Below are 23,613 nucleotides of genomic sequence, written 5' to 3'. Positions count from 1 at the left end.
TGTGTAGCACCGCGTTAGAACATGTCTAGCTCTGCCTGTTGTCCTGTTATCCTCTTGCTTGCTATGTATTTACTGTTTCTTCCCCCTCTTCTTCTCCGATAGACCCTGAGACCGCTGCTGAAGCCCCTGTGATATACTACGTCGACGACGACCCCTCCTTCTCGCCTGAGCAACCAGGCAAGCCCCACCTTTGATCATCCTGATATCGCCCATTCCATTCTCTCATGCTTGCATTAGATTTTGCTACTGTATTTGATTGCCCCTATTCCGATGCATAGCCTACTTTTGTACCTGCTATTGTTACCTACCTGCTTCTCCTAAACTACTTAGTATAGGTTGGTTAGTGATCCATCAGTGACCCCCACTTGTCCTTGTTGCCCCTGCTTCATCATCGATGACTCGATCTACGTGATCGACGACTAGAGCCCGACACCTCACATCACATCACGCCCCTTTTGTTGCTCGACTCTACAGAGCTACTATCGAGTGCCGAGGGTGATCCCTCATAACGCACTCCTGATGATAATTCTGTAGTGTAGCTATTCGGTCGTGGTCATCGAGGGTGATTTCCTCTTTCACCATTCCCGATACGGCTCTGTCGTTCAACACCTCAAGTGTGAACCTCGAGGGTGGTCCCTCTTACGTTCACCTTGATGATTACATTGAGTGGAATCCTCCGAGGGTGATTCCTTGGGTTTTCCCCTTGATGTTTGGACACATGGATACCTTGACATTACTTGAGACCTTTGGGAAAGTCGGGCGGGCCCGTAGAGCACCCGCAAGATGGTTACGAGGCACGGCTGGGAAGTCAGGCAGCCCTCGAGTGGGCTGGGCTTGCCCTTGTCGTATTTCCTCGAGACGGGGCGAAGGGGTCACATTATCGTGAGTCTCTGCTCGTCTCCGCAAGCTAATAATACACTATGGTTTGGGTATTTGTTCTGAGTTGGCCTTTGGCCTTTACGCACTAACCACCACGCGAGAATAGTTATGGGCCTCGACGTCGCAGTATCCGCCGAAGCTTTGTCACACGTCCAGTTCAGCATTGCGGCACGGCTGGGCCGGCACCATCCTTTAGTGGTGGAGCCTGGACACGCCCTGCACGTAACGACCCGGAGTGCAACGGGCGATGGGCCCAGACCCCGGAGTGCTTAGGAGGTAGACCGGCGGGGACCTCTCTGCTGAGCCTAGGTAGGGATGCGACGTGTTGATCTTCCGAGGCTGGGCATTCACCCAGAAAAGTGTGTCCGGCCAGAGTGATCGAGCGTGTTGGAAAACGTGGTGCACCCCTGCAGGGAAGATCTTTATTCGAATACCGTGTCCACGGTAATGGACGTTCAGACTTATATCTTGATCTAATACATCTAGAAATGGATACTTAAGTTATGTGGCTCCGGGATTGCTTTCTCGCAGGGAGTCAAGGAAGGATCCCTGGGCATTATTGCTACAACATGCTTGGTAATTAAACTGCTATTCTTTACTCTTCTTTATGCTGCAAGATGCTTGGAGCTGCTTGAAGATGCTAGTCTTCGATAGGCTAGGACTTTCCCCCCTATTCTGGCATTCTGCAGTTCAGTCCACAGATACAGCCATTTCATTTGATACCAATGCATACTTAGTTTAGGTCTGATGCTTGCGAGTACTTTGGATGAGTACTCACGGTTGCTTTGCTTCCCCTTTTCCCCTTCTTTCTTCTTTCTGGTTGTTGCAACCAGATGGTGGATCCCTGGAGCCAGATGCCACCGCCGACGGATACTACTACATGGAGGCCACCGAAGACCAGGAGTAGTTAGGAGGTCCCAGGTAGGAGGCCTTGCCTCTTCGATCGTGTTGCTTTTGTGCTAGCCTTCTTAAGGCATCCTTGTCTAACTTATGTCTGTACTCAGATATTGTTGCTTCCGCTGAATCTTGTGTATCGAGCTTATATTCGATCCCTCGAGGCCCCTGGCTTGTAATATGAAGCATGTATTATTTCATTTTGTGTCTAGGGTTGTGTTGTGATATCTTCCCGTGAGTTCCTGATCTTGATCGTACACATTTGCATGTATGATTAGTGTACGGTCGAATTGGGGGCGTCACATCATCCTTCTCAAGATTGTATTCATCTAACAATTTGCATAAATTGGCAACCAAATCTGCCACGTACCCCTCACATTCTGCGAATGAAATGTTTACACCATGCAACATTGCAAAGCAAACAAGTAACATCTCATTTTTGTACCGAGGATCAAGAATTGTAGCTATGCCCATTAGACCTTGAATATCAGTCCAATATTCATTAAACTTATTTGTCATGCTAGCAGACATGGCTTTTATCACAGCATTGCCACATGTTTACCATTGTCTCATGTTCATTTTGATCTCACAAATCTTGGGGAAATATATGTTGGCTGTTACATAATTAGTTCCAGAAAAGAGTGTGGTGATGTCAAAGAACAACCGCAACCTCTCGACAACATGAATGGCAAAATTCCACTCTTCCTCGCTAGGGAGACTCTCGTATTGTTTATCAGCCTTCTTTAATCTTACAAAAACAGATCTATATGGGAGAGCCACACTAAGCATTGTGAAAGTTGAATTCCACCTAGTTTTGCAATCAAGTGTTAATCTTCTAGTAATTTTAACCTTTTGATACTTTGCAATTTCCTCAAACTTCTCTACTCTTTTTGGTGTAGCAGTCCAAAAAATATAAGCGCACTAACATAAATATACCTAATCGTGTTTCTTGTCACCATTTTAAATAACAGCCGAAGGGCACTAACAAATCTTCGGAAACCTGCATGATCGACTATAGATAAGGGATACTCATGCACCACAATCATGGATGCTATCTCCTTTCTAGAAAGATCTTGATCGAATGTGTAATTCTCCACGGATACTTTTCCTTGGTTTGCAGAACTAAACCTCAAAGAAGATTGATTAAGGGTTTTACCCTTGATCTTGATCTTTTTTCAGAACACAAATACCTAAGTGGTAATGAAGATGCTTGGTCCCATTCTTTGGTTCTCCTCGAAGCTCCTTATTGCAATAAACACACTTTGCCTTCCATTTTCCCGCAACCTTCACTCTCTTGAACTCTGCCCACACAGTCGAGGTAAGTTTTCTTTTGGAAGCAACTTCCACATTCTCCTCCTCTTCTTCATCCCCATCTTTTCCCGCTTCATCCCCTCCAGCCCCATCTTCCTCCTCATCAGAAACAAAAATAGGATTTGCAAACTCATGATAATCAACCAACTCGTCGAAGTCATCCTCTTCCTCTTCCATGTGATCATTTTGCGGTACACTTCCAGTCCCCGAGTATGCAACTACAGCTTGGCCACCACTTTCTGTTGGAGGTGTCGACATGCTGCCACTAGACATTCTGCAGTTAACATGATTATGCATTTGGAAAGACTACCACTGGACATGCTACCACTATGTAAACAAGACAACAACATATACTAAAAAGTGTAAACAAGACAGCAAAATAATAATAAAATGCACTATCCTATATATACACTACCACAGTACCAATACACATGCTCCTAATAAAACAGCACCATATGAAAACACTACCAAATCTGCAAATATTCCTAGACAAGCCTGATGGTAGCTGCAACTACGTCGGTATTTCCCCGCAGAGGGAGGGATGATGTAGCATAGCGACGGTAGGTATTTCTCTCAATTATGAAACCAAGGTATCGAACCAGTAGGAAGACCAAGCAACACAACGTAAACAGCACCTGCACACAAACAACAACACCTCGCAACCCGACGAGTTAAAGGGGTTGTCAATCCCTTCCGGGGTACGGCGCCTCAAGATAGGTAAGCGGACGTGAGGTAAATTGTAGTAGATTGATAGATCGAACGCCAAATAAAATAAACAAAGATAAAACGCAGCAAGTATTTTTTGTATTTTTTGGTTTAATAGATCAAAATAAAAATGCAAAGGAGAAATAGATCGCAAGGAAAATATATGAGGAAGAAGACCCGGGGGCCGTAGGTTTCACTAGTGGCTTCTCTCGAGAAAACTAGCAAAACGGTGGGTAAACAAATTACTGTCAGGCAATTGATAGAACTTCAAATAATTATGACGATATCCAGGCAATGATCATTACATAGGCATCACGTCCAAGATTAGTAGACCGACTCCTGCCTGCATCTACTACTATTACTCCAACATCGACCGCTATCCAGCATGCATCTAGTGTCATAAGTTCATGGAAAAATGGAGTAATGCAATAAGAACGATGACATGATGAAGACAAGATCCGTTTATCTATATGGCGGTAGATATAGATCTCGTCTTTTTATCCTTAGTAGCAATGATACATACGTGTCGGTTCCCTTTCTATCACTGGGATCGAGCACCGTAAGATCGAACCCACTACCGGGCACCTCTTCCCATTGCAAGATAAATAGATCAAGTTGGCCAAACAAAACCCAAATATTGGAGAAGAAATACGAGGCTATAAGAGATCATGCATATAAGAGATCAAAGAAACTCAAATAACTTTCATGGATATAAAAAGATATGACTGATCATAAACTCGAAGTTCATCACATCCCGACAAACACACCGCAAAAAGAGTTACATCATATGGATCTCCAAGAGACCATTGTATTGAGAATTCAGCGAGAGAGAGAAAGCCATCTAGCTACTAACTACGGACCCGAAGGTCTACAAAGGACTACTCACGCATGATCGGAGAGGCACCAATGGAGTGGTGAACCCCTCCGTGATGGTGTCTAGATTGGGTCTGGTGGTTCTGGACTCTACGGTGGCTGGATGAATATTTCGTCGACGTATCTAGGGTTCTGGTATTTTGGGGGTATTTATAGAGCAAAGAGGCGGTCCGGGGGGCACCCGAGGTGGGCACAACCCACCAGGGCGCGCCTGGGACTCCTAACGCGCCCTAGTGGGTTGTGCCCCCCTCGGGGCACCCTCCAGGCGCAACCAGGGCCCATTGCCTTCCTTCTGGCCCATAAAAAATCATCGTGAAGTTTCGTGGCATTTGGACTCCGTTTGATATTGATTTCCTGCGATGTAAAAAACATGGAAAAAACAGCAACTGGCACTTGGCACTATGTCAATAGGTTAGTACCAAAAACTGATATAAAATGACTATAAAATGATTATAAAACATCCAAGATTGATAATAAAACAGCATGGAACAATAAAAAATTATAGATACGTTGGAGACGTAGCAGCATCCCCAAGCTTAACTCCTACTCGTCCTCGAGTAGGTAAGTGATAAAAACAGAATTTTTGATGTGGAGTGCTGTTCATCAAGTCATATCATATTTTTTTTCTTTATAGCATGGACATTTGGACTTTTATGTGATTCAAAGCAACAGTCTAGTTTTGACATAATAATTTAGATACTCAAGCATATCAACAAGCAACCATGTCTTTCAAAATATCAATGCTAAAACAAGTTATCCCTAGCCCATCATGCTCAAACATTGATCCATTCATGAAACACACTTGAATATTAACTACACCCAATACTTGAGCACGATCATATTGCCTCCTAGTTGGTGCTTTTTATGAGAGAAGATGGAGACTCAAATTTCAAAATAAAAATTGCATAAAGTAAAAGAAAGGCCCTTCGCAGAGGGAAGTAGGGATTTGTAGAGGTGCCAGAGCTCAAAGCGAAAAAATAGAGATAAAAACATTTTGGGAGGTGTATCCATCCCACCAACGAAAACGACTTAGTGTTCCGAACACTTTCCATGCTAGATATGCCATAGGAGGTTCCCAAACAGAAAATAAAGTTTATTCCTTTTTCCACCATTCTTTCACTTTCCATGGCTAGCCGTATCCACGATTGCCCTCCATACCAACACTTTCCAAGGAATTTATTATTTGACAACATAAAGTAAATATTTATTTATTTTTTGCATTTCGGGACTGGGCATCCCTAAGACCTTTGCCTTACTCTCGTGCAATGACAAGTGAATAAACACTCATCTTGAGAATAACACATCTAGCATGGAGAATATTAGCCACCCGTTACCGTTCTGCGAGCGAAACAAACACACAAAAGAGAAGTTTATTTTGAAAATTAGATATGGCACATGCAAATTTGCTTAGAACGGCAAAAGAATACCGCATATAGGTAGATATAGTGGACTCATGTGGCAAAACTGGTTTAAAGGATTTTGGATGCACAAGTAGAGGTCATACTTAGTGCAAAATGAAGGCTAGCAAAAGATTGGTAAGCGACCAACCAAGAAACGAATAATCTCATAAGCAAGCATTAAGCATAATTAACACCGAATAATGCACCACAAGTAGGATATGATTTTCACTGCATGATTATTGACTTTCGTGCATGCATAGGGAATCACAAACCTTAACACCAATATTCTTACTAGAGCACAATTACTCATCAACATAACTCATATCACATCATCATATCTCAAAACTATTACTAAGAATCAAGTTTATTTTGTCCAATGATCTTCATGATATTTTCTTTTACTTTATCCTTCTTGGATATCTATCACTTTGGGACTAATTTTCATGTGTTGCTTTTCATAAGCTCAAACAAATATAAGTGAGGATCATGAGCATAACAATTTTTCTTTCTCTCAAAATAATTTAAGTGAAGCAAGAGAGAATTTATTTAAAATTTTACTAACTCTCAAATAAATCTAAGTGAAGCAAGAGAGCATTTCTTCAAAAATAACAAAGCACGCCGTGCTCAAAAAGATATAAGTGAAGCACTAAAGCAAGTCCTAGCTCATAAAATATTTAAGTGAAGCATAGAGAGCAATTCTAACAAGTCATGATATAATTTTGGCTCTCACAAAAAGGTATGTCCAGCAAGGATTGATGACTTAAAACACAAAATAAAACAAGCAAAGACACATATCATACAAGACGCTCCAAGCAAAACACATATCATGTGACGAATAAAAATATAGCCTCGAGTAAAATACCGATAGTTGTTGCAAGAAAACGGGGATGCCACTCGAGGGCATCCCCAAGCTTAGTTGGTTGCTCATTCTTGGATAATAGCTTGGGATGCCTGAGCATCCCCAAGCTTAGGCTCTTACATCCTTCATCCATCATAAGATAACCCAAAACTTGAAAACTTCAATCACACAAAACTCAACAAAACCTTCGTGAGATCCGTTAGTGTAAGAAAAATAAACTACTACTATAAGTGTTGTATCAAACCAATTCTTATTTTGTTTTTGTATTATATCTACTGTATTCCAACTTTTCTATGGCAAAAACTCATCAAAGAAAACCACAAAGCCATCAAAATAAGCACACAACACAAAGAAAACAGAATCTGTCAAAACCGAACAGTTTGTAGCAATCTGATTTAAACGAATACTTCTGGAACTCCAAAAATTCTGTAACATCCCAAAATTCTAAATTTTGGAATGTTATATTAAATAAATAGTTTGATTGATTGTTTGATAGTGGTATGTTTGCTTGTGTGAAATTGAGTGAAATTTGAAACTTATTGAAAGTTGAATGAGAGGGAATAAAAGGACTTTCCCAAACTTTCATTTTTGCATCTCCATGAATTCAAATTCATTTCATCACAAAACCCTAGAGTGAAGATGATATGACTTCTTCCACTTAATTAAATGAAAAGGGTTTTTGAAAATATTTGAATTTCATTTGGAAATATTTCAAATTCAGAAACTTTAAGCAACTCAATGATTTTCATGAGAGAAGATAAAATTACTTCTTCAAAACATATGAAATATGAGTTGGAAGTTTAAAAGAATCAAATTTAAAGCCCCTTTTGAAATTATTTTCAATTTGGAGTTATTTGGGTTTTATTCAAATTATTTTCTCCAAAAATAAAATATAGAAAATAGGGTAAAATTATTCCCTACAATAGAAAATTGGAGATAAATAAATTTGAAACTATTTTGGTATTTTTAAAATGATTTTTATTGGGTTTTATTGCAGCAGTAGCACTCTTTGCTTTATTTAAATTTTTCCGAATTTTATTTGACGTTAGAAAAATGTTCTTGTTATAGAAAATTGTTTTCCGAAAATTTTGATATATAATATGCCTATATAAAGTTCTATTTTTATTTTCTTTTTTCAGTTTTTCCTTTTATGTTTCTATTTTTTTTTAAACTGTGTGTGCGGCCTACAACTATCCGTTGCCCACGGGCGCAACATAGTAAGCAGACAGGCCTGTAACTGTTTTTATTTATTTTTCGGTTATGCTTAGAGAAAAAAAATACTATTTTCAAAAATATTTCTTTTTCTTAAAAAAAGTTTAAAAAAACTGCAGCGCGCGTGCGCGGGCCGGCCGAACCCTTTAGCCCGTGCATTTTTCTCTTTTCTATTTTTACGTCTATGTAGTCACACATTGCCTAGCCTTTGACTCTTAAACCTCTTTTCCATCTATAAATATAGACCTATAGACCCTCCGAAAAATCATCTGATTCGAGTTAAATCAATATTTTGATTTGACTAATTCATTAAAAAAATATTTTTCCTCTCCTGCGGGACTTCTGGAAGTTGTCCCCTCTCTCCGAAATCGTCTTTTCTCTACCTTATAAAGGTATCTTTTTTTTTATATATACTTCCATAGTTTATTATTTCTAGACTAGTACGATAGAATAATTAGATTATTAATTAGTCTGTGTATTTAGACATTAGACCTAGAATTCTTTTAGCCGTAACTATTTTTCTTCCGTAAAACAGCTTGGCCCTGATTTTTTAAATAGCCATAACTTTTACTCGCTCATCCAAATTAGATGAAACCAGCGCCTATAGTTTCGTCTTGTTTTCACCTATCCAGTGAACCTGTCACATCAACTTTTTTTAAATTTTCAAATTTCGAATTCTATTCAAATTCATATCCAAACTTCTTTTGATCATAACTCGAGTTTTATAACTCCGATTTAATTGATTCTTTTTGCAAATCGAAGCTCTTGACCTAAACTTTCTGATAAGGCCAAATTCACCCAATTTTGGTACTGTTAGAAATTGTTTTCTGTTGCAAGAGTTAATTGCTTGTTTTCAAAGTTTTCCGAGATCTTTCTTCGATTCTTTTGCATGAGCGCTTATGTATGCAATTGCTTGCTTACGATAGATTGATCGGAGTGTGACGAGTAGAACTATCAGGAGTTATGAGTGCGAATCATCTTCATCAACAATACAAGGGAAGTTCGCACTTTGATCATACTCTTCATACCCAGTTTTTATGCATTAGTTTCAACCCTCAAACATTGCATGAGTAGGATTTTGATAATATGTGGGTATTGAGAAGTAGTTGTTGAGGAGGAACCTATTGTCTTTTATCAACCCTGGGATTACTACGTTATGCTTATACTGCCATGCTATGCTCGTAGACGTGGTTTGGTTTGAGAGAATTCATGAAAGATGTGAGAGTTATGTTTAACTAAGGGAAACTTAAGGTGGCTACTTTAATACACATCTGGGTGGATTGGTTGGGGCACCCTGGGGATACCAGTGGATTGCCCGGACACCTGGGAAATCCAGTGTTGTCCAAGGAGATCCCGGGGTATCCGTGTGATCATCCTATGGTTCGCCACCCAGGCTCAAAGGGATCATAAGATTATTCATGCTAGAAACTTCCGTATGCAGCCACAAGCCATTATGGGCTCTGGCATAGTTGAGTATGTTGTATGACCTCTTTCAGTGGTAGACTAGCAGATGTAGGGGATGTAGGTGGTATGGTCTACCCGTCGAAAGAGTTAATGCTTCTGAAAGACTGTGTCTCGGTCATCCGTTTCTCAAACATCATGTAGTGCGAGAAATACAACGGAGGAGATCGAGTCTTGTGGGGAAAAGTGCGCAAACCTCTGCAGAGTGTATAGACTAATCATGGTTAGCCGTGTCCCCAGTTATGGACATCTTGAGTATCTGGTACTTGAATTATTGATTTGATCTCATCACTTTACTCAAATAATTTGTTGGGTTATAACTATTATTTTGGGATTGTGTTGCAGGAACCTTCTCAATGTTTTCAACCAACTTTGTAGTTAAATAAAATATATTCCTTTGTTGTAGGGAAAAATTAGCTTTATGCAAAATTTAACCTAGAGTCTCCACCAACCAAATATGCTTGTAGTGATAGCCATTATTTAGCATTGCTCTACAGTGTGAAATTGCCAGTACATTCAATGTACTGACCTACATGGCTGCAACGTCCCATGTTACAGGATCTTACGACGAATAAGTGATACGTTAGGGTTACAATTTCTACACTCAACTTTGCCGTTGGTGTTGATGGGAATCCACAACTTTGTTGTTATTTCCGCTATTTGGATTGAGGTAATAGTATTTACGTTACTTTATACATGTGATTTACCTCTGTTATAAATCCTCGAGTACTGTGTGTGTCAGCATACCGATCCAGGGATGACACTTAAGCACAGAGACTTGACCGTCTGAGGTCGGGTCGCTACAAATTCTGAAAAAATAGGACGAGCTGAGCAATTTGTATATTAATCTTCTGCGAAAAGAATCAGGGGAAAAGCTCTTTCTGAATAAAAATGAGAATTAATTTCGTGAGCACAAAGTTTATGTCTTTTTCAGCAAGATCAAACAACTATCACCCCAGAAGATCCTATTGGTTCTACTTGGCACAAACACTAATTAAAACATAAAAACACAATCATAATAGTAGCATAATTATGCTAACACTCAAGAACAGAAAGCAAAAAGCAAAAATAAATTTTATTCATTGGGTTGCCTCCCAACAAGCGCTATAGTTTTACGCCCTTAGCTAGGCATAAAGCAAGGATCTAAGTTTTGTCATCTTTGGTTCGAGATCCATAAGATGCCCTCATGATTGATTCATAAGATGGCTTAATTCTAGTTCTAGGAAAGTGTTCCATACCCTTCCTCAAAGGAAATTGGAACTTAATGTTGCCTTCTTTCATATCAATCACGGCACCGATAGTGCGTAAAAACGGTCTACCAAGAATAATTGGACAAGACGGATTGCAATCAATATCAAGAACAATAAAATCTATGGTCACATAATTCCTATTTGCAAGAATAAGAACATCATTAATTCTTCCCATAGGCTTTTTAATAGTGGAATCCGCCAAGTGCAAATTCAAAGAACATTCTTCAAGATTGGTAAGGCCAAGCACATCACATAAAGATTTCAGAATTGTAGAAACACTAGCACCCAAGTCACACAAAGCAAAACACTCACAATTTTTAATCTTGACTTTGATAGTAGGTTCCCACTCATCATGCAATTTTCTAGGAATTGATACTTCTAATTCAAATTTTTCTTCAAGAGCTTTCATCATAGCATCAACAATATGTTTAGTAAAAGCTTTGTTTTGTTCATAAGCATGGGATGAATTTATCATGGATTGCAACAAAGAAATACAATCAATCAAAGAGCAACTATAATAATTAAAGTCTTTGTAATCCAAAAGAGTGGGTACATCACTAGCTAAAGTTTTGACCTCTCCAAACCCACTTTTATCAATTTTCTCAATAAGATTTTCACCCTCCGAAATATTGGGACGCCTTCTACTTAAAGTTGACTCTTCTCCAGTCCCTTTTTCATCATTATTAACTTTACTAAACAAGGATCAATAGAAGAAACACCAATCATTTTAAGATCTTCATCATTCTTATCCTCTAGTGAGATTGGTTTAGCGGCCATTTGATTTACTAGAGTAGCTTGTGCATCGGATATTTTTCCTAGCAAAATTTCAGCAAAAGCATACTTAGATTGGAGATTGCAAACTTCTCTACTAATATCATCAAGTTGTTTTGTAATAGCATCTAGCACAACGGAGTGTTCCTTAAGTTCTTCAGTAAAATACTTATTATGCTCAAATTGTGTAGTCATATATTCCTTAGTACTTTTCTCAATTTCAAGAACAATATTTGGGTAAGGAGAGGCGAATAAAACGACAAATTTTTGTGAAGTGGGGGAGAGGAAAACGAGAGGCAAATGGCGAATAATGTAAATTGCAAGGAGATGAGATTTGTGATTAGGAACCTGGTTATGATGAAGATCTTCCCCGGCAACGGCGCTAGAAATTCTCCTTGATGGTACCTGCAACTACGTCGATATTTCCCCGGAGAGGGAGGGATGATGTAGCACAGCAATGGTAGGTATTTACCTCAGCTATGAAACCAAGGTATCGAACCAGTAGGAAGACCAAGAAACACAACGTAAACAGCACCTGCACACAAACAACAACACCTCGCAACCCGACGAGTTAAAGGGGTTGTCAATCCCTTCCGGGGTACGGCGCCTCAAGATAGGCAAGCGAACATGAGGTAAATTGTAGTAGATTGATAGATCGAACGCCAAATAAAATAAATAAAGATAAAATGCAGCAAGTATTTTTATATTTTTTGGTTTAATAGATCTGAATAAAAATGCAAAGGAAAAATAGATCGCAAGGAAAATATATGAGGAAGAAGACCCGGGGGCCGTAGGTTTCACTAGTGGCTTCTCTCGAGAAAAATAGCAAACTGTGGGTAAACAAATTACTGTTGGGCAATTGATAGAACTTCAAATAATTATGACGGTATCCAGGCAATGATCATTACATAGGCATCACGTCCAAGATTAGTAGACCGACTCATGCCTGCATCTACTACTATTACTCCACACATCGACCGCTATCTAGCATGCATCTAGTGTATTAAGTTCATGGAAAACGGAGTAATGCAATAAGAACGATGACATGACGTAGACAAGATCCGTTTATCTATATGGCGGTAGATATAGATCTCGTCTTTTTATCCTTAGTAGCAACGATACATACGTGTCGGTTCCCTTTCTGTCACTGGGATCGAGCACCGTAAGATCGAACCCACTACCGGGCACCTCTTCCCATTGCAAGATAAATAGATCAAGTTGGCCAAACAAAACCCAAATATCAGAGAAGAAATACGAGGCTATAAGAGATCATGCATATAAGAGATCAAAGAAACTCAAATAACTTTCATGGATATAAAAAGATATGACTGATCATAAACTCCAAGTTCATCAGATCCCAACAAACACACCGCAAAAAGAGTTACATCATATGGATCTCCAAGAGACTATTGTATTGAAAATTCAGCGAGAGAGAGAAAGCCATCTAGCTACTAACTACGAACCCGAAGGTCTACAAAGGACTACTCACGCATCATCGGAGAGGCACCAATGGAGTGGTGAACCCCTCCGTGATGGTGTCTAGATTGGATCTGGTGGTTCTGGACTCTGCGGCGGCTGGAAGAATATTTCCTCGACGTATCTAGGGTTCTGGTATTTTTGGGGTATTTATAGAGCAAAGAGGCGGTCCGGGGGGCACCCGAGGTGGGCACAACCCACCAGGGCGAGCCTGGGCCTCCTGGCGTGCCCTGGTGGGTTGTGCCCCCCTCGAGGCACCCCCAGGTGCAACCAGGGCCCATTTCCTTCCTTCTGGCCCATAAAAAATCATCGTGAAGTTTCGTGGCCTTTGGACTCCGTTTGATATTGATTTCCTGCGATGTAAAAAACATGGAAAAAAACAGCAACTGGCACTTGGCACTCTGTCAATAGGTTAGTACCAAAAAATGATATAAAATGATTATAAAACATCCAAGATTGATAATAAAATAGCATGGAACAATCAAAAATTATAGATACGTTGGAGACGTATCAAAGCCCTAGGTGATAAACTAGTGCAAGATTTTAGTGAGTGATTCTCACCCAATCTTCTTGTTCCTGTCGGTGATGGTCGAGGTTGGACTCGGTGGAGGCTTCCCGGTGATGGACGAGGATGGACTCGGTGGAGGCTTGCCGCTGCCGGTAACGGACGGGATTGTGCTTAATGGAGGCTTCGGTTTGGGGGGGCACCCTCCTCCTCTCCCACTCCCACGGCCAACCCGTCAGCCACCCCGCACAGGTCCGGTCGTGGGAGGAGACGGATGGACAGAAGCTCGTGTGGGCGCTGTTTTATGCCGCTGGGGGTGGAATGGGGAGAAGATGGATGGGTGGCCGGAGGGATGGGGACGGGATAGGGCGGCACCAGAGGTTGCGGCGGTGTAGGGCGGCGCCGGAGATGGGGCTGGATCGGGGACTGGGGGCTCGGCCTCTGGTATGCTGCGGGAGGCTAGGGTTAGGGAGTGAACAGAGAGAGGTGTGGGCGCGTGTGTTGGGCTTTTTGGCCCAATTTTGGACACTCGATGGGAGGTCGAAAATTTGGGGTTTCCAGTGGGCGGGAATATGACGGGTAAGATGTGTAACGGGTATGGGTAATGACATGCCGTCCCCGTCCCCGTTTACCCGCTAGGTAAGGTTGTTCACCCAATAGCTTCCCCGTGGGTATAACAACTGGCATATCCCCGTCCCCTAATAGATTAATTACCCGTGGGGACATGGGTAACGGTTAACCATTGCCAGCTTGAGTGGGATGGGAGTGATGAGAATGTATTTGTGGAATTGTTTTATTAATATCCGGAATAGTTCCGAGAGGTTTCGAAAGCGTTTCGGGGTCACCAAAAGGGTTTTGGTGAATATCGGATATTACAGATTAATTATATATAGGTGGAAATGTTTCCGGGGATGTTAAATTATATATATCAGGTAACAGGACAAAGAGGGACACGATGTATTACCCAGGTTCAGACCCTCTCGAAGAGGTAAAACCCTACGTCCTGCTTCTGTTGTATTGAATGTGGATGGGGTACAAAGTACAAGATGGTCTACCTTGATAACAGGACAGAGAGCACGAAGAGAATCGAGCATGCATGTGCTTGATCATTTGCTAACCAGTGGGCCCCTCAAAAGTTTTGCATGTGAGGATCGGTTTCTTAGGGGCGGGTAGTTGATCGGGGAGGATCCCGACCTACTCTATAGATTCCTTGTTGCTCCTAGTGTCTTGATGCTCGGCAGGCCCTGAGCATGGTTTCTCTCTTATTTAAGTTTTAGAGCACGAATCTAGGCCCATCTCTGGCAGGCCCGTGGGACCTCATTTCATGAGTCGCTAACATCCGGGATCCTCTACTCAAAGAGTATCACCAAACTTAAGTCACCATGTACTACCACTCCACTTCAATAAAGAATTCACTATTGCAAGTCAAGTCATCACAACTCCACAGTCACACACTCTCACAACCCTGACATGTACATGACCACGCAACTAGAAATGCCCACATATACGAGGAGCAAATCAGGCACGCCGGACAACATCAAAAAGGTCACCGACGCGACCAAGAGCCCACTCAAGGGTGAAGGGACCATCCAACAGATCCAAGTCTTTGAACTGGAGACATAAAGCCGAAGGGCCCACATGGGGCCGGCAAGCAACCCCACCCCTTCTTCATTGAATTCACCCAACAACGATTCAAGACACGAAGATGGGGATCTAGGTACGCGGGACCACTAGGGAGGCCTAGTCAAAGGCCGGATCACCTGTTGTCTGTCACCATGTGCCATGCTCGCATCATCTAAGCGCTACTGTATGCCTCATGTCCACCGTCATTGTGCACAAGGCCGGGCATCTAGGCAATAGGACATGTAGGGAAGCCTCTTAAGGGCATGAGCACACATCGTCCACCTCCATATGCCACACATCGTTCCACCAATGTCGCACACCTCATACCCATCGCCAATGTGCCACCGTCGACATCCAACCTCGAACGACTAGGAAGACAGCAGCTGCAATATTGCCTCGCACCATCGCCCCTCTATCTAGTGCGACAGCCGACGCCACCCAAGGTCGGAGCTGGCGGGGCCACCATAACTGCCACCTCGAACATCGCCTCCTTAAGTCACCTCGGCTAGCCACCCCTGAAGCCAAGATGTGCGTCCAAGGACATGGCGCCAACATCTCGCGAGGAGAGAAGCCCTGTCTCCATCGTCCGTGGAGCGAGCGGTTTCTTCCGGTGGTGGAAAGGGGAGTGATGAGGGGAGAGGAGGTCGGGGATGGTGATGCCGCACCCCTGGTAGTGACACGGACACCAATAACAACTTGATTATTACTATGGCTACCCGTTATGTGTTTTACCCCCACCTTGCCAAAATATAGTGCATCGATTTTTAGGAGAAAATATATTGCATCTTAACGACAGCATGCGTACTAAGGATGACTTAAGAAGTTTTCTAAGGCTCTATGCATTGGCTTGTTGTGCCCTGATTACAGGTAGATTATACAATTCCATTAATTCAGAAACACAAACCGACCTTAGCTCAGTTGGTAGAGCGGAGGACTGTAGTGTTGCAGATCAATCCTTAGGTCGCTGGTTCGAATCCGGCAGGTCGGAAATATTTTTCTTAATTATTTGTTCTCACTCCTATCGCTGTTATCTTCTTCCTCTCCTTTTTTCGTTCTTTCTATTTATAATCCTTTTTGTCATGTGATGTACTTTCGAAATATGTTCCCGAAAAATCACCAAACTGCAAACAAAACTGGAGCCAGAGAGATGAAAACTCTGAAGATATATGAACTCCCTTTTTCATAAATTTTGTACATTGTAAAGAAAACACGCCTTTCATTCTGTTTTTGTCATGGTCATTCGGCCTGCCCTTGGAGATCAACATGAAATCCATGCAGATGTAGCCATCAACCCAACATCTATCTCCACAGTATATTGCATCTTAGGATATATGCGAGATACTCCCTCCCTCCGACCCCAAATACTTGTCAGACAAATGGATGTATCTAGCACGTATTTTAGTGCTAGATACATCCAATTTTATCGCACAGAGGGAGTATGACATAAACACAACTGGGGTAAACTGACAAACAATCTGAGATGCTCAGAAGTATGTATATCAATATTGTAGAAAGAATCATTACTTATTACTGCCATCAAGCCATGTATCGAAGTCATGGGCAAAAACGTCTTATGTTGCCAGAAATCCTCAGGAAACGTGGCAACAAACCTCAGCCTCAAGAGTTGATGTTTGCGTAACCACATCAAACATGAAATGGCCGTAACCTCTCGGGGCTCAGCTCCCAAATTAAGGAGGAAAAAACGCCGTGGAGTTGCCAACTCTCTTATTAATTTACAAAACTGGTTGCTTATGCGCTGGTGATCAAGCAACTGAAACTAAATTTGCACCTAGTGTCTTTTCTTGGGCCACCTCCAAAGAATTCTTGGAAACACGATAACACAGCACCTTTCATTTACAAAAGCAGCCTCCTGATGTCGCTGAAGTTCAATGCCAGCTCCGTGAAAAACTTGCCTGTTCCACAATGTAACATACAAGGAAGAATGTAAATGACACGAGAGCAGACAGGTGAAATTACAGGGCTAAGACGATCAATACCTCCTACTTGCCCATCAAATATACGATGATCAGCAGACAGTGTCAGCATCATTTTCGTTACTACAGCAGCCTTCTCTGTTCCTGGACAAAGCAACATGAGTTTAAATATGAATGCAACTATTTTGAGCAGGGCGTCACATATTCAAGAAAATATACCGTCATTGTCCATCACAGGCTCCACAACCTTGTTACCCCGACCAACAGCGAGAATGCCAGCCTGGCAGAAAGATATGAAACACGATTATCGGTACAAACTCAAAGGACCTCCTTATGACAGGACAAGGGACAAGGAGGAACCTGCGGAGGATTAATGATAGCACAGAAGTGGTCCACCGGATACATTCCTAGATTTGAGATACTGCATAACCATGTAGAGGTCAAGATGTCAAATGTGGAATATCATACAGTTCGACAGCATTAACTTGCAGTGTCAAACATGCACAGGTCACTTGCCTGAAAGTACCCCCCTGGAACTCATTAGGAGCAAGCTTCCCAGCACGTGCCTTTTCGGCTAGCTGTTTGACCTACAATAGTTAATAAGGGGAAACCATAAATCTTCCATATCCACTGGAACACTGAAATTAGTCTACAATTATGTAAGAATTTTGTATTTTCCGTGCTTCCATATGCAAGCTTGATTCTGGTTCACAATAAGAACTGCATGCAAACAACTTTGGACACAAAAACATGCTGCTGAAGAATTCTGCTTAAACTTTAGAAGCTTGTCATACCTCTGAAGATATTGCTGATATAGTCTTTTGATCCGCGTTTCTTATTATAGGAGTCATCAGGCCCTAGAACAGCAAAGACTGTCATTAAAGAAGTCCAAGTGTCCAACATATGATAACAAAAACTTTTGTTTATAATGCTGCCATACCTTCTCTGTAGCAACAGCAATAGATATATCCACTGAATCACACTTCTGGGCTTCTTCCTTCAAATTGTCCCAGTAAGCTGGCAATTAATGATAAAACATGAGATTTACATAATAGAGGCTAACAAAGTACTAGACATACCCAGAATATGTGACTGAACATTTAAATAATCAGTCGAAGCACGAACTTCAAGAAACACAAACTCCGATGCAATATCATTGTTGAAACTGACCTAAGTTAAAATGATTTTTTTTCATGTACCTTCTGATCAATATGGAAATGAATTGTGTTGTGTTCAAGGAGTTTTATCATAGGATTCTACCACTGTCCCTAGGGACACCACACTGACACTGGTTTTTTAGTAACGAAATGTCTACACCAAGAAGGTTTGCACCTGATATATCTGATTTACAACAAAATCCGGTTGTCTTTCATAAAATAAAGAATAACTTAATTTTATATATTGGCAAAAAATGTTGCAGCATTACCATTTGCTTCAGGGACGTTCCTTAAGGCAAGTGCCACAGCTTTTATGACAATATCATTTACTGAAACTTTAACACCGTGTTGCTCTGCAATATTAAAATGCACAAGGGAAAAGGGGTTACTCTGGTTACCAAATTAATGAAACATCGAAAAAGATGAATACACACCTTTGAGTTCATTCCTGAATGCGAGTAAGGGATCCAGTATAACATCTGGCAACGATATCACACATACAATCATGTCAACAAAGCCATTAAGATTACAGAAGGTACATAGAATGAATACAAACCTTTGGATAGGTACAAATGCGGAGTAGTCTGTTTGGATTCAAGCAACCTTTTTGCAATCACCTACATAAATAATGTTTGTTACTTTTGAAAATATAACAATGCATGTATTTTGACATTGTGAGAAAAAACTTGACCAATTTAATCTGCAAGAAAGGCATATTGGTTTTTTATTTTGAAAAAAGATGTATTCCCTCTGATCCATTTAATTGCCGCTGGTTTGGTACAACTAGTTTTATTAAACCAGCGACAATTAATATGGACCGGAGGGAGTAATGTTATCAATAGCAAGATACTCCCTCCGTCCCATAATGTAAGACGTTTTTTAACACTACATTAGTGTTAAAAAATGTCTTACATTGTGGGACGGAGAGAGTAGCAATTAAAGAGAAGGATCATTTGTATTGGCACTTATTTACACCTCTAATTTCCATCCCAGCAAAAAAACTTCCTTCTCTCTGCACCCCATTGTTTTGTGTCACTGCCCTCAGATGAAAGCTATTTTGGTTGTCAGGAAAAATGCCTCAGGTAAGTTGCAGGCACCAATTCCAACTAAAAGGTACCTTCATTTTCACTCTTCAAAGTGGAATCACAATATCTTCATTTTGGAGAAGGGGCGGCACCAATTCCAACTAAGAGGTGCCTTCATTTTCACTCTTCAGAGTAACAGCACTAGAAGCTCATGCCCCCCCCCCCCCCCCCCCCCCCCACAAAAAGAAAAGAGTTGCAGATTCTGTTGCTTCAATACCTTCATAGGGATGTTTTTTATTTAATGAGCATCAGCTTGCAGGCAAATTGAGAGGAAGCAAAGACTATCAACAAACAGGGCCTAGATGTGGGAGTTGAGAAGCCAACTTCGTTGTTAACCAATATGTGGTTGCTCCCAACAAGATACAAAAATCAAAAGGCCTGCCAAATTTTGGCATTACAATTTTAATTTTATTTTGAAATAAAGTTAATTTTCAGATAGAATGGTGATCCTTCTTTTACAGATTGTGATGTGAAACAAATACAAATCTGAATTAAGTCTTCCATAAAAGTGTTTGCTGATGCAATAAAATAAAATAGGTAGCCAGACACAGTACCTTGCGTATCTGAGTATTGGTTATATCTTCAAATGTGCCGCTCTTTGGTGAAGTTGTCTGAGAGTGAACTTGGGAATCACGAGCTGGTTGGGGCGAAGGTGCAGCTGGAGCTGTCTTTTCTTTGGCTGAACTTAAAGCAGTGCCTGACTTCAACGCAGCCAAAACATCACCTTTCAGAAGGGTGCCACGGGGACCTGATGCCTTCAGTAAAGAGGCATTAAGACCATGTTCTTTGATCAGCATCTTAGCTGCAGGGCTGATGCGGCTCATTACTGGGCTTTGTTCAGCTGCATCAACTTCGACAGTTTGTGCTGCACTTCCACTTGACTCATCCTCCTTATGGTCACCTCCAAAGGAGGTATCAGCAGGTATCTTTTCAATATCATCGGATTCTTCAACCTTCAAATGGACATGGCAAAAGTAAGTACTGCTGACTTCAAAATTCAGTGGCCAATGAAATAAAACGAAATATCAACTAAGCATGGAGCTATACCGTGACATAAATGGGTTGTCCAACCTGAACATCCTTTGAACCTTCAGGTACTAAAATCTTGGCCAGATACCTGCAGAATTAAAGTGGTGAACCAAAATGAAGATGTGCACAGATTACACAGATATGCATGGGACAGAAGAATAAACATAAAAGGCGGGCAAGCACAAGTTGTACCTAGAGAAAGAAGTTTAGAGCAAAAACACAACACTATATAACAGTTCAGTACAACAGAGTAATATGGTATAATAACAGAGGATTTTTTTAAAACAAAAATTGGACTCTCTCTGTAAAGAAATATAAGTGATCTAAACGCTCTTATATTTCTTTACGGAGGAGTACAATGTAACAACTAAGGTCAACGGATAGCGTACACATAGTTGCCACGTAATGTCCATCCCGATAGTGATGAAATTGGTTACAGATTAATCAGTTTCACGGGGATTACTGAAACCTTCCTATGCACATTTCATACAGAACCTAATTACACCTGTATCAACTAGGGATTTAATGTCAACTAGCAAAAGCAATAGGGAGAGAAAGGGTTGTCAATGTAGTTTGGATAAGTCAGCCACTAAAAAAGAATGGGCAGAAATGTAACAACACCTGGCAAAATATTCAGATTACTTGCAGCTAGAAAGAATGTGGGAGCCATAAATTTGGATGGTTGCTAGTCAAAAATAAATAAATTGGATGGCAACCTGTCCCAAGAGCATTCTGACAAGTTCTATCACTGCATGGGAATTCTAATGAAACCTATGTAACTTGTTCAAAGTGTAAAAACCATATTGCGGTGAACTATGTAAACTTTGCTGAAAATCATTTCCTTTAAGGAAACACTTGATATACACTATTATTTGTGTAATTAGAAAAGAATGACATGAGAAGAGTCAACAATCTCTCTTCAAATGCAATGGAAAGTGGAATAAGAGGACATTACCCCTCTTCAAGAGTTTCAAATTCAAGCGTGGCTTTGTCAGTTTCTATCTCACAGATCACATCACCAACCTCTATCTGCAAACAACATATAACTTTAGAAGGTACTATACCTAAAGTTGCTAAGAGAGAGAAATGTAAAGAACCCTATACTAGGATATTCAAGGCATATCATGGAAGATTCCTATAACAAAAGCCTCACCTTATCGCCTTCCTGTTTTCTCCATTTTGTGATGTTACCTTGATTCTAATGAAAATTATGTTAGAGTCAAATATGTATAAACGGGGAAAACGCAATCATCAGGTATTAGTATGACCATTTTTAAGCTCTTACCATTGTAGGGGACAGCGCTGGCATCCCAATCACCATGTGTGGCGGAAGCCCTGCCAAAGTTATAAGAGCAAAATAATGATATAATGGACATTATTCGCTATAAATGTTCAAGTACATCTTCACTTGAAAATTAGGTTGCAAATGTAATAAAAGAGAGAGGATGTGATGGCACAAGTACATAGTGTGACAAAAGGATGCGCTCAGGATTCAATAGTAATTGTCATCAAGATACTACGTAGAATTAAGAGTCCTCAGGTTACTAACTTCCCTTGGCTGCGCGTGAACTTATGTCGTTGTTTACCAATTATATTGAACAACGATCAGGAAGCACTAATAGTCTAAATCGGAAAAAAAAACTGGCATTTCCATGAGGTTCAAGTTCACAATCAGGCATTTGCATTTCAGAGTTCAGTTGACGCAAATTCAGGCAGAGACGAATTGCACAGGATCCATAAGCTATTAAACATTTGCATGGCTTGTTTATATGCAATAAAAATGGATGCCGAAATTAATTCTAGTGCATATAATAATATTAAAAAAAATCTCCACCGAAAGCGCACGTGCATAACAGCATATGTTTCCCTGAAGAAAAAAAACATGCATTCCCCTGAGACCATGTTAAAGTTAGAACACTCTACCTGCCGACGAGAACCATCGGGCCTGCATACCAACCTGCAGTGGAAATTCCAGATGAGTACACAATTACGCGAGAAAATGGATTAAACTTTTGACCAACCCTGTAATGTCCCCCAGTGGATGCTGGGAACAGCGTTGCCGGATTCGCTCGGGCCATCGTGGAGCTCCGAACCCAATCGATCGGTCCAGATCGGGGCTCGAGTGCGCTCCGCTGGTTCGCCACGGCCACGGGGCCATGTTGTCGCGGGGCTCCAGGGGAGGGCAGCGCAGGGGAGACGCGTGGGTGGACGGCTGCGCGGGAAAGAGCGGCAGGCAGGCAGCGGCGCGTCCGGAGGAGCATGACGGCGGCCTGAACACCGGTCAGGGAGGGCGGAGAGGAGACGACGCGGCGAGGTAGGGCGGAGAGGCACTTTCGGCGGCGCCGGATTTAGGAAATCGATGGTACCCCGTCGAGATTGACTCTTGGAGAGGAAGGAGGTCTGGCCGGTACAACTGACCGAGGAGGGCTATTCAGGGCCGGGCCGGGCCGAGCAAAGAGCCACTTTACCTCTGATTATTCTTTATTATTGTTTAGATCGCTTTATCTTTTCCCTTATAATAATTAAAGCACCGGTTGAGTCTGTCGGATTCACCGTCGCGGGACTTTTGCAGAAAAGCCCTTATGTTTTCGGGTCATTCAACCCGCAGTCCTTTCTTAAGTGGAAAAAACGCTTCGTATAAGAATTTTGCGAACAAAGCCCTATAGTTTTCGGTATTTGGTCCGCAGTCCTTTGTAAGGTGAGAGAGAAAAAACCGGTGGTCAATTAACTGTAATGGACTTGAACAGATAGGCTATTTGCTCCTATCTCTCGGCAAAGATCGTGTGAGTGTGCAGTTATGCTTCGGATGCTTCGCCATGGAATAGATCGATTCAGTTCCCCTTCTTTTTCCGGTGCACTCGCTTTGTATCTCCGACACACAAGGAAGGACGCGGTGGGAAGAAAGCTGCCCTAGCCTCTGTCCGGTCGATCATTCCGCTGGCATCTTGCATTCACGCCTCCGTTTGACTGCCGCTCGGGAATGTAGTTGTAGATATGTGAGTCTTAGTGGGTCGTTGGCTCCACCTCTTATCTCCTTCTACGACATGCTGTAGTCGTCGCCATATTCAATATGTCACTTAGTCATATCTGCCTCGCAGCGGGTCAGCACCTCCGAAAGAAAGGGAGGGAGGACTTCATTCAGTGACTCCGCGATCGCCCTCTAAACGATCAAAATAAGGTAAAGCTTGA

The 23,613-nt window shown here is 41.6% G+C and overlaps 1 protein-coding gene and 1 non-coding gene across 3 annotated transcripts; one reads left to right on the top strand and one right to left on the bottom strand.

Annotated features, from left to right (window-relative positions):
* Positions 1-16,122: 16,122 nt before the first annotated feature.
* TRNAY-GUA (transfer RNA tyrosine (anticodon GUA)) lies at positions 16,123-16,207 on the top strand. The gene is given in 2 exon segments: positions 16,123-16,159; positions 16,172-16,207. It is a non-coding gene; the product is annotated as a tRNA-Tyr (tRNA).
* Positions 16,208-16,714: 507 nt separating this feature from the next.
* LOC109737392 (dihydrolipoyllysine-residue acetyltransferase component 1 of pyruvate dehydrogenase complex, mitochondrial) lies at positions 16,715-22,877 on the bottom strand. 2 transcript variants are annotated; one of them, XM_020296528.4, is made up of 17 exons: positions 22,446-22,877; positions 22,348-22,381; positions 21,710-21,759; positions 21,578-21,622; positions 21,380-21,453; positions 20,443-20,512; positions 19,950-20,348; positions 18,867-18,927; positions 18,745-18,789; positions 18,580-18,663; positions 18,094-18,170; positions 17,948-18,010; positions 17,670-17,740; positions 17,514-17,574; positions 17,373-17,433; positions 17,217-17,297; positions 16,715-17,132 (listed from the first exon to the last, which is right to left on the bottom strand). In XM_020296528.4, the coding sequence occupies exons 1-17, from the start codon at positions 22,683-22,685 to the stop codon at positions 17,074-17,076; spliced, it is 1,575 nt and encodes a 524-aa protein (XP_020152117.1). In that variant the 5' UTR covers positions 22,686-22,877; the 3' UTR covers positions 16,715-17,073. The 2 variants fall into 2 exon arrangements, with proteins under 2 accessions (XP_020152117.1, XP_020152118.1); XM_020296529.4 differs by having other exon boundaries at positions 17,217-17,291; positions 22,446-22,856.
* Positions 22,878-23,613: the final 736 nt, after the last annotated feature.

This window comes from Aegilops tauschii, chromosome 7 (assembly GCF_002575655.3).
Source record: "Aegilops tauschii subsp. strangulata cultivar AL8/78 chromosome 7, Aet v6.0, whole genome shotgun sequence".
Classification (NCBI taxonomy): domain Eukaryota; kingdom Viridiplantae; phylum Streptophyta; class Magnoliopsida; order Poales; family Poaceae; genus Aegilops; species Aegilops tauschii.
This window is presented reverse-complemented; position numbering and strand designations above follow the sequence as displayed.

Bases quoted from the DNA above. Each gene is read 5' to 3' on its own strand.
- LOC109737392 (XM_020296528.4), bottom strand. From the start codon at position 22,685: ATGCTCCTCCGGACGCGCCGCTGCCTGCCTGCCGCTCTTTCCCGCGCA. The intron at 22,382-22,445 runs GTTGGTCAAAAG...TTTCCACTGCAG, and splicing joins CCACTGGGGGACATTACAGG to GTTGGTATGCAGGCCCGATG. The intron at 20,349-20,442 runs GTATAGCTCCAT...GTCCATTTGAAG, and splicing joins GACAACCCATTTATGTCACG to GTTGAAGAATCCGATGATAT.